Source organism: Panthera leo, chromosome A1 (genome assembly GCF_018350215.1).
Source record: "Panthera leo isolate Ple1 chromosome A1, P.leo_Ple1_pat1.1, whole genome shotgun sequence".
Classification (NCBI taxonomy): domain Eukaryota; kingdom Metazoa; phylum Chordata; class Mammalia; order Carnivora; family Felidae; genus Panthera; species Panthera leo.
Window position 1 is genome coordinate 185,280,807 of NC_056679.1, and position 11,734 is coordinate 185,292,540.

Here is an 11,734-nt window from a genome sequence, read left to right on the forward strand (position 1 = left end):
CCTTTGGTCCTAACACTTTGGTTAGAACATCTAACACAGGTTTCTAGTATTTACTACAATATTTTGAAGGATTATCTCTGTTGTAGCAGGTATCAGTATGTAATTTGTTTTATTGTTGAAAAATATTCCATTGTATGACTACATTTCTATATGTCATAGGGCCAACAGTAAAATCACACACACACTTCTTTATATGATAGTTTTTGGAATTAGTTAACAAAGGAGAAGAAATATATACTTATACTCTGTTTTATAATTACATATTACCTTTACCAGTGCTCTGTGATTTTTTAATGTGTTTTTGAATTACTGTTTGGAGTCACTTACTTTCAATATGTGCAATTTCCTTTATTATTTCTTGTAAGGTATGTCTGCTATAATCAAATTCTCTCAGTTTTTGGTTACTTGAGATTTTCATTATTTTACCTTATTTATTTATTTATTTATTTATTTATTTATTTATTTATTTAAGAGTGAGACAGTTTAATTTAGAAATAAGCTTTAGATGGTGTCCTGATCAAATGGGAACTGAAGGGCCCAGCTTTGGAGAGAAAGGCAGTCATGGAGAGTAAGGGCCCCAACTGGGGAGGGAACAGCATGGGAGCTGGTACGGAGAGTGCCACAAAGCTGGTCCTGTGCTCAGCAGGTACTGGCAGGGTCTGGAGTGATGAGTGGAGTGGCTTTCTCAGGTAAGGGGCTGTGCTTCTTACTGTACTTGCATTTGCAGCTTCTACTTAGAGCTATCAAAATTCCAGCGATGCACAGGAGCCCTCCAACAATCATCCCACCCAGCTCCAGGCTTTCCCAGTCATAAGAGAAGGGACTGTCTTTATCCACCAGGTCATTGGCTTCCAAGGCAGGCAGGCCTGCCCATGTGAGGAGAAGGCCCCAGGTCATTCTCTTCATGATACAGCTTCAGGGCAGGGCTGAGAGCCAGGTGCAGCAAGCAGGTTTGGAGAGGCTGCTGGAGCTGTCTATTTTACCTTCATTTAAAGGCAGTTATTGTGGATATTGAATTCTTGGGTGGCAGTCTTTGTTTTTAATACTCTGTGTATGTTTTTTCACTCATCTGATCTCCATTGTTAATGAAGAGAAGTCTGCTATTACTATTGTTATTTTTCTTGGGGTTTCCTAGTAGTTGAAGAATTGTTTTTCTTAAGATTTTCTCCTTGTCTGTTTTTCAGAATTTTTACAATGGTGTATCTGTGTGTAGATTTCTTTGTGTTTATCCTATTTTGAGTTTTATAGGCTTTTTGGAATGTGTAGGTTGTTATTCTCAATAAATTTGGGAAGTTTTCAGGAATTACTTCTTTGAATATCCTTTCTTCTTTATACATCTCTTTTTCTGGCATTCCGGATATGAGGGTATGTTGGTGTGGTTAATGATATTCCATTTTCTCTGAGGTTGTGCTAATTTTTCTTCATTCTTTTTGTTGTGGTTTTCAGATTGCATAAAATCTTACCTTTTTTGAGGTCACTGATTCTTTCTTATGTCAGTTCAGATCTACCATTGACCCCCCACTCAGTAAATTTTTAATTTCAGTTACTATATTTTTCTTAAAAAAAATTTTTTTTTAACGTTTATTTACTTTTGAGACAGAGAGACAGAGCATGAATGGGGGAAGGGTCAGAGAGAGAGGGAGACACAGAATTGGAAGCAGGCTCCAGGCTCCAAGCTGTCAGCACAGAGTCCGACGCGGGGCTCAAACTCATGAACCACGAGATCAGGACCTGAGCCGAAGTCGGACACTTAACCGACTGAGCCACCCAGGCGCCCCAATTACTATATTTTTCAACTGTAGAATTCCATGTGCTTCTTTGGGTAAGTTCTATTTGATAAGACACTGTCATTATCATTATGGCTGCCTTTGCCTTTAATTCTTTTAACATAGGCAAATTTGAAGTCTTTGTTAAATCCACTTTTTGGTCCCCTTCACAGGTTGTTTCAGCTCACTGCTGTCATTCTTGTGTATGGGTAACACTTTCCTGTTTCTTTGCATATTTCGTAATTTTTGAAAACCGGTCATATATTTAAATAATATATTGTATATAATATATAATTATGCAGTTATAAAATAATATGTTGTAGCGACTCTGGGTACTAGTCTTCCACTTGGACTTGTTACCTGTTTTATGCTTGTTTGTTTGTTTAGTAAGCAGCTGAACAGTTTTGGTGAAGTCTATTTCCTCTGTGATGTTGAGAGGGCCTGTGCATAATCACTTGGACATGTGCATAATCATTCTGGGATCACAGTTGTCTTAGCAGGCTTCTCTTTGACTATTGTTGCTTCCCCCACTGACCACACCTAGCTGTTAAGCTTCACTAAATCCCAACTGATTGCTCTCTTATTTTCAACAATGCCTTGGTGAATTAATTGCTTCATAGACTATTCCAGGCGTAGTTTTTGAGGTCAATACTTGAGGTTTGTTCTGACCCCAGGAGGGCTCTTACCTGTCTTTTCCCCCTATTTCTTTTTGGTAAACTAGTTTGTGAATAGTTTAGCTTATATCTCTAGTTAAGCTACCAATTTTCTAATTTTTTTAAGTTTATTCATTTTTGAGAGAGAGAGAGAAAGAGTGTGAGCAGGGGAGAGGCAGAGAGAGAGAGAGAGAGAGAGAGAGAGATGGAATCCAAAACAGGTTCCAGGCTCTCTGAGCTGTCAGCACAGAGCCCGACGCGGGGTTCGAACTCACGAACCATGAGATCATGACCTGAGCTGAAGTCGGACGCTTAACCGACTGAGCCACCCAGGCGCCCCTTAGCTACCAATTTTCTATTAGTGGCTTTTCAACAAAATCTCCACTGTCTTTGACTCTTTCTTAAACTTGCTTTTGTGTATGTGTGTGTGTGGGGGTGGGGGTGGGGGAGAGCTTCACAGCTCTCTGTTTTATGGTCTTCTTTTTCCTCTGGACAAATCTCTGAGCCAGGGCTCTTGAGATGGGGGCAAGGACAGGGGTATGTTTCTCTCTGTGTGACAATCCTACTTTAGGATTAGGCTTTGCGGCACAGTGGATTTGGTTTTTATTTGTCTTCTTCACTTGTCTTGCCTGGCATAGAACCTCTTCCCTACAGATAAACCAAGTGAAGACAGTTGGGCCCCCAGTGTGCTCAGTATCTTTCACAAGTGGAGACTAGGTGTGAGAAGGTAGCTCTTGACTTTCAGCTGCCCTATCTGGAATTTAGCTTCTGTAGTAGATAGCTGGGGGAAGGCATGAGAGATGTTGACAGCTGCTCCTCGTGATAATATACCCAAAATACTTTAATTCTTGACTGGTTGTTGGAAGAGAGGAGTCCTGTATTCTTCATTACATAGACAAGAATAGAGTTTTTGTTATGTTAGGCTGGGTTGGAGAAGGGAGGGATCAGTTTGTAGTACAGATGCCACAGATAAGTCATTGTTCTTTCTGGGTTTTAGTAGAATTTCTTGATTCAAATGTTTCTTCATTTGCTGTATGACCTTATCGCCATTTCCAGAGAATTTAAATATATTTTTTTAATAATTTACCAGTTTCCCTCAGAAGCAGGTCCATGTAGAGCTCTTTCCTTTTGCATTCCAGAGGTAAATACTAAATCCGCTTTTTAAAATGATGATCTGGAATACCCTGGCTGACATATGTATTAATATGCTAAGGGACTTATGCAATTTATTTCTGAGACTTTAGTCCTGAAGTTCTGTTGATTACAATGAGCTCACAGTGATGAGAATGCTTTCTTAGTAGGGGCATGTTTATTCAACTCATTGACTAGTCCTTTGAATATCAGTCTTTCAGTCTTCTTTACTGATTTGGATGCCTGACCTTGCAAAACAACTGATGAGTCTTTCAATCTGTTTGGGCTTCCTGACAATAAGACCCTGAAACACCTACAGATAGCAATGTCTGTGCCTATACCTATCTTGTAGGTATCATCACTGGTATTAGAGCATGATGATAAAGATACTTGTTTGTACTGACGTACACATCAATAGTGCTCAGGAATGGCATCTTGGAAGCTGGGTGTTGCTCAAACATATCAAATGGGAATTCTCCTGTTCTTGAGCTCTCTGCTCTTTCTTGTCTCTGATATGTGACATGTGTTACCAGAATTTTCAAACATATAGAAAAGTTCAAAGAATATTAAAATTATACACACACACACACACATCCAAAATCTAGAGTTAGAATTATTATTTGTTATTATGATGGCTAAGAATATATTCAGGCATACTTTCTTTGTTTACCTCTCTTGCTGAATCCTTAGAAAGTAAGTTGTATACCTCAAAATTCCTTCTCCCTAAATTCTTAAGTATGCATCTTCTAAGACATTACTAGATCACAGTAGCTTTTGCTACCGCTTCAATATTTCTACCTAAAAGAAAACTTCCATATCTGTATGTATTTAATTTGGGTTGGGTGGGGAGTGATATCCTTAGAAATTTTGTAGCAAATAGAGTATTTTGGCTCTTCAGCAGCAACTTGAGGGCTCTGATTTATTTGTATACAAAATTCTTGCCCTTGTTGAAATTTTAAAATAATAGCAACATATTTTAAGGATGCAGAATATATGTGTGTGCGTGCGTGTGTGTGTGTGTGTGTATACACATGTAGGAATCAGGCCATTTCCAAACACACAAACACACACCCCTGACACATTAACAAGTTGGCAGATTCAATGTAAGGTTTTTTTTTTTTTTTTTTTTTTGGTATTTGATTAATGACATTAAAATAATGAGATCAACTGTTGAGTTTTTAGTAGTAAATACGTTTTACATGTTAAGTAATCATGGACTTAAACAATGAAGTTAATAAAGTTAATTTAGTTCAAGAAACAGAGACTTATTACCTTAGTTTGAAAATTGCATTTTCCCCCATGAGCAAATTTAAATGAGCTCCATTGGCTGTTAGCCATTAATCAAGCCTTTATTTGTATTTGGTGAATGTTTGGCATCATTCAGGTAACCTTTCTGTAGATGATGTGGTATCTGCTCCTGTGCCTTTTTTGTTTTAGCTAATGAATGCCAACAGTCATGAATAGTGAATTTGAAAGTGATCTACTATTTTCTTCTAATGAGTTAATTGTTGATTTCTCAACATTAATTTTTTGTTACACCTCAGGTAATTATGATTAATGGCAAAAAAATCTGTTTTTTTTTTCCTATTGTTTCCCATGAAAAACAATCCCCCTCACTGTCAGTGATCTGACTGCTGCTTGCTTGCTATAGTATGAATTTTGAAGAGGCTCTTCACTTTTATCTACAGGGTGAGATTTGTGAAGTTATAGATAGCAAGAGTTAGGGATGACATTGAATGAAGATGCAAACACAGAAAGGCATAAGAAACCTTTATGATTTGTCCTCCTTTCTTTTGATAGTTTTTATAGTCATTTAGCTGACCATTTTGATTTTACTGTTTCAGCACGAGAAATGTTGTTAACAGCCTCAGCAGGCAGAAAAGGTGAATAGTGAAATACAGTTTCAGTATTTATATTAGGAAGTATCTCAAGGAATTTGTTATGCTGCTTTGACTAATTATACTGAGCTGAGAATTACCTTATTATTACTTTATTTTGTCAGTCAGGGAGTGGATTTTGTGGGAATTATTCCCGATCAACTGCCAGTCACAACCTGCATGCTGGGCATCCTCTTGTCATGTCCCGGAATGCCCAGAATAGGCAATGTCTGCAGTAGAAACACGATGGACTCCAGAGGGTTAAATTAAACATGCCTCAAGATTGCAAATGTAGTTGCCTGTATTACAGTAGGTGGCAGTCTTTTCATTTTGACTAAACTCAGGACCTGAAATACACACAGAGACAGGCAAGGCTGGTGTTATGCATAGGTGCCCACTGTGTTAGGCATGTGAGTGCCCATAGTGGCATGATTTGGGGACATTGAAAGATCTTCTTTGCCTGAAAGTAGTTTTCTGAACAGGTGTCCATATTGCCTGAAGTCAATAGTTGTTGTTTTTCGGGGCCTTTAAAGATCATTCAGTTCAGTATAGCCAGTGAATGGATTGAACTTTAAGTATTTGTATTTGCTAAAACAGCTTTTTTTTTTTTTTTTTAAATTTAGTGACAATATTTGAGGTATAACTCTCAGGGACATGCTTAAGTTTGTTGGGGTCCTTGTTTGTCATTGTCCTTGTCCTCATACCTACAACCATATTGTAGGACATAGTGAAAAATAAGTATATTTTGAATGAAACTTTAGGTCTTATTTAAAAAACTGGATTTATTAGTGAGACCTCTGTATAATAATCTTAGTACTTTAGTGCCATGATAAATGAATCCACTGCTTCAACAAACAAATATGATTGTTAAAGCGGTAGATTCATTTATCATGGCATTGTCAGAATTTAGTTTTGAATGATTTTATTCAATTTATGAGATTGTACTTAGAAAATGCATAATATATTTCAGGTTTAAAATTTCTATTTGAAAACTGATGACTTTTGTATAATAATAGAAAAAGAGTAGGTTTACTAAAGATATGCTCATATTGTGTATATAATGAAAATAAGATGTGTATGGCTTATATTCCTCTTAGATTCTGATATATTTTTTAAAGAAACCAGAGCTACGTTATGTCTTGGGTAGTTTTTTAAAAGTAATCCAGTGGGAGACTTAGGCTTTTTGTCCTTAAACATCTGAAGGGAAGTAAATTTATTAAATTTCAGTAAAGAAATATTTACTCATATGACTCTAGAGTCAAATACTCCATCTTTAAATTCTAGGTTTGAGATTTACTGAATGTATGACCTTGAGTTAGTGGCTTAATTTTTCTGTGTATCAGTTTTCTTATTTGTAAAATGGGAATGATAGCATAATCTTCTTGGCTTGCCATGTGAATTAAATGAATTAATGAATGTTATGCCTGGGAGCAATGCCTGGTATATACAGTAAGTGATACTTAAGAGTTTGCTATGATTACTACTAATATTTCTGTTGATAATGCATTAGGTATGAATAATGTGAATACTGTACTGAAAGTGTATTAGGGTCTGGATTCAGGAGATACTTGGCAAATATGCACAACAAAACTGAATGCAAGAAGCAGAAAGCTGAGCTTTGATTAGCAAATGTTCCCTTAGAGCTGACAGAGGCACAATTATTTTATGGCTCTGCTTTGTTTCTCTTGGGTGTGAAAAATCAGAAATGACAATCCTGCTGAGCCTAATGAGATATTTCTGATACCTGAAGTCATATGCTGGCTTCTGTATGTGATATAAAGAATTGGACAGTAATGTTTATCTACAATTCAGATCCTTTTTTTTAACTGAAATTTTACAGTATTTTGAAATGATCTGAAATTTGTAGGAAAGTACAATAAGTTTTTGTCTCTGTCACATTTGAGAGGGGCTGACCTGACCTGATACTTCCTGACCACCTAATAATTTAGGGTATGTTTACTATGTGTGTGTGTGTGTGTGTGTGTGTGTGTGTGTGTGTGTGTGAAATGCATTACTTTAGAATATTTTTGTGATTACTTCTGGTTTTGAAAATTGTCTTTTATCCTTTTGAACAACGAGAATATTGGCCTACATGCAGTACATTTCCCATTCTCTTACCTCATCATAATAAACTATAAAAATCAGGAAATTAATACAGATACATTGGCATCATCTGAACCTCTGATCCTATTCTAATCCTATACCAGTTGTCCTGATAATATCTTTTATAATGAAAGGATCCAGTTTAGAACTTTTCACTGCATTTAATTCATGGATCTTAATTCTCCTTCACTTTGGGGAAGCTCTGCAGATGTTTTTCTGGACTTTCATGACTTTGACCCTTTTAAAGATGAGAGTAGTTATTTTTTTCAAATGCCCTTCAATTTGTGTCTGTCATTTGCTTGCTTATGATTATATTAAATTATGCATCTTTAGGAGGAATATTGCAGAAGTGATGGTGTGCCCTTCTCCCTGGGTCCTATCAGGTGGCACACTTTTTTGAGATATGATATGAGATATGATACTAATGATGCTCACTTTGATCACTTAATTAAGTTCGTGTTTGCCAGTTACTATTTATTCTTTGGAAATTAATGGATGTCTTGTGGGACCTTACTTCTTAACCATTACTCATCAAATTATGGAATAATGGCTTCCTATTTTTGTCAATGTTTTCTAATCCATCACTTTGATTATTCTGAAACTCAAATTGCCTTTAATTTGGTCAGCAAGAGCCCCTTAAAGCTGTCCCTTATGTCCTTTTGACATGGCCTAATCATTCCTTGAATACTTGTTTGGTTTAGGCCAAAAAAAGTATGTCCCTGGCTATTCTTCTATTTTCTCTGACTCAGTGCTGGAAGCAGTCATTTCTACAGCATCCTCCTCCTTCCTTTTGGTGGAAAATGGTGCTTAGAAGCCAAAAAGTTGGGCATTATGTATGCTTATTGCTATGGCTGTCATTGATCCTAGGCCACCTCTGTAAATATGATACATATTGCACACATACATGTATATACGTTTACCTCTCTGCTTATGTCTATATCCATATGTTGGAAATCATAAATTCATCCCATGCTTCCAATTTTTTAATATTTATTCATTTTTGAGAGAGAGAGAGAGAGAGAGAGCGAGCATGAGCAGGGGAAGGGAAGAAAGAGAGAGGGAGACACAGAATCTGAAGCAAGCTCCAGGCTCTGAGCTGTCACCAAGAGCCCGACACAGAGCTCGAACCCACCAACCATGAGATCATGACCTGAGTCAAAGTCAGACGCTTAACTGACTGAGCCACTCAGGTGCCCCCTGCCCATGCTTCCAATTTCAATCTTCCACCACATGGATCACAATAGTTCTCCTTTTGCGTATTTGTAACTGCTTTCTCTGAAGCTGAGAAGATTGGCTTGCATTATCCTTAACGTATTTACTCATTTGGCTAATTCCTTCTGTATAATCAATCTTCTGTTTTTATTGCCACCTCTTCTGTGTGCTGATGCCATATTCCCTTTGCTCAGCTCTGACTCCTCTTTCCTGGATGCCTCCTCACACTATATAGAGACCCTCCTCATCCTTCTTGGGCTCACACTATTCTGGACTACACCCAAATGAGGTTGCTTTTCTTTCCTTCTGCTCAAGCTCTACCATAAATTATTGGGTATACCATCCTCCTTCCCCCAACCCTGTGGATGACCTTCTCATCCTATATGAGCTATGGTGCTTCCATTCCACACTAGGTTGCCGCTCTACAGATTTGCCCTCCTTATCATTGTTCAGGTTCTCAATACTCTGCTTGAGCCATGCATTTCTCGAGACACCTTAGGCCACCCCTGTCTGGGTCAACATGTCCCCCCTCTCCCGATGTGTGAATACTTACTTTGCTTTGCCCTACCTAATGGATTTAGGACTGAATGGTTAAGGAAATAAAGGGAAAGGAAGGGAAGGGAAGGGAACAAGCCAGATTACAATTAGAAGTAAAAACCTAATGAATCCTTTTAGAAGGATACAAAAGAAACATTGCTTGTTGCTGCTGATGAAAGTTTAATTAATCTTTATGCCTTAAGGTAAAGACTTTATTCTGTATGAATTAACACATAATTTTTAATAGTTCATATATATAGCAACAGGACTTTTTTTCCTCACCGATTTCAATTTTTTTTATATTTCATTGTTTGCTTGTTGCTTAAAGTCCTCTTGGGTGCAGTTTTCTATGTCTCTGTCTCAGACATTCAATCTTTAGCACCCCTACCTCCAGCCCCGTCCCCTACCTAGTAATATATGTTGGTGCCAAGGATCTAGTCATCTCAATATTGCCTCTTAAACAAATTGCAACATAGTAAAGGGTGTCTGAAATAAGAGTTAAAAATGAATTCCATATAGTAAGCACATGTGAAAGGAATTAGGCTCCTAGAAAGAAACTGTTTGTATATAAAATAAAAGAGATGATTTTGATAATAGTCTTTAGTGACTCCGAGCTGAGCATCTTTGCAGTCAATAGCATTGATTGGTTTGCCAACATGTATAATTACCACTTCTATGTTCCTGATTCTCTCTTCTTTGATAAATTTCATATTATCTGACAAGAGAACTCATTCAGGTCCTCTTTTTGTCATGTCCTGGTGTGTCTTTTGGGGGTCTCAGGGTAGGATGCATTGTAGCTTACTGAGAAAAAAAGAGGAAACTTCAATTAGGAATCAGGAGATCAGGGTTGTCCCTACTCTGGGTGATTCTGACATAATCATTTCACCTTCTAGTCATAGTTCTCCTCACTTATGAAGTGAAACAGGCTGATAATCTTTAAGTCCTCATGGAAAACTAGGATTATATTAATAAGTATACAATTCTGTAATTCAGTAAGTATTTATTGAATAACATTGGGATTGATTCCTTAGTCAATACATTTTATTGCTTATTTGATTCCATTTATGGGAAATATTCAGATTAAAAAAAAGGCCAAAGAAACAGAAAGTAGATTAGTGTTTTTTGAGGGCTGAGAGGAGGTGCCAAAGGGAATGACTGCTAATGAGTATGAGATTTCTTTGGGGGATGATGGAAGTATTTTGGAATTAGATAGTGGTAATGGTTGCACAAATCTATAAATATATTAAAACCCCCAAAATCGTAACTTGAAAAGAGTGAAATTTATGCTATGTGAAATACATTTTAGTAGACCTTGATTTTAACTTTTCTATAGTGGGAAATAACATGAAATGGGTACAACATGACAGGGGCTGGGCACTAGAACCAGTTATATATAAGCATCTGACTGTTCTTGTGGTTTTAAAACCATATGCAAATGTTAGAATATTTTAAAGTAAACTTTATAAAGTAAAAACAGCAATTTAGGTAAAATTTGTATCCTCAAATTCAGAATTGCATTATTAAGTGAAGCCATGAAGGAGGGAGTTTGGATGTTTTAAAATGTGCCAAATGATGACTTAAATAAAGGGACTTAAAAGATAAGATTTCAATTTGACAATTAGAAATATAGGGGGTGGAACACCTGGGTGGCTCAGTCAGTTAAGCACCCAACTCTTGATTTCAGCTCAGGTCATGATCTCAAGGTTTTGGGATCAAGCCTGGCATCAAGCTCCCAGCTGAACATGGAGTCTGCTTAAGGCTCTCGCTCTCTCTCTCTCTCTCTCTCTCTCTCCCTTTCCTGTTCATTTGCATGTGCACATGCTCTCTCTCTCTCAAAAAAAAAAATGGATTGAAGCAATATGTGCTGGTTACTAAAAAAGAGAAGTAACCATAATTGGAATTGAGCCAATTATGAGACTTCTGAAACTCTAGTGAAGATATAACCAAAGGGAATGTAGTTTACAAGGCCAAAAAGGGCAAAAAGGCAAGAAATATCAGTATCATTTGTAATAGTGCACATTAGATGCAATCTAGGAGTTTGACATTAGAGACCTGATTAGATCAGTTGTAATACATCAAATGCTGGAACATGAAGCAGCCTTAGAAACTGGGAAATGTTTCACTGACATGGGAGATAATTTAGGAATACACAAAAATATTTGGATAAGAAAAAAAATAAACTGGATGAAAAATAACATGTGTAATATAACCACAACTTAATTTTTCAAATATGTGAATACACATTAAATGAAAATTTTAATATTGGTATCCCCAAAATGATAGGTTGATAGCTAAAGGCTTTTTGGTGCAGTGCAATTATGTAATTTTTAAAATAGGTGGTTTTAAGTATTTTCCAAATGATGTAAACATAAATTGCTTTTATGAAGATAAAAGTAAATGCTTTTTGAAAAAAACTGAGATTCTAGGGTCACCTGGGGTGGCTCAGTAGGTTAAG

At 36.8% G+C, this 11,734-nt stretch overlaps 1 protein-coding gene across 1 annotated transcript; it reads right to left on the bottom strand.

The window, feature by feature from the left end:
• Positions 1 to 639: 639 nt before the first annotated feature.
• Positions 640 to 906, bottom strand: LOC122201491 (FXYD domain-containing ion transport regulator 4-like). Its single transcript, XM_042907406.1, has one exon. The coding sequence runs from the start codon at positions 904 to 906 to the stop codon at positions 640 to 642; it is 267 nt and encodes an 88-aa protein (XP_042763340.1).
• Positions 907 to 11,734: the final 10,828 nt, after the last annotated feature.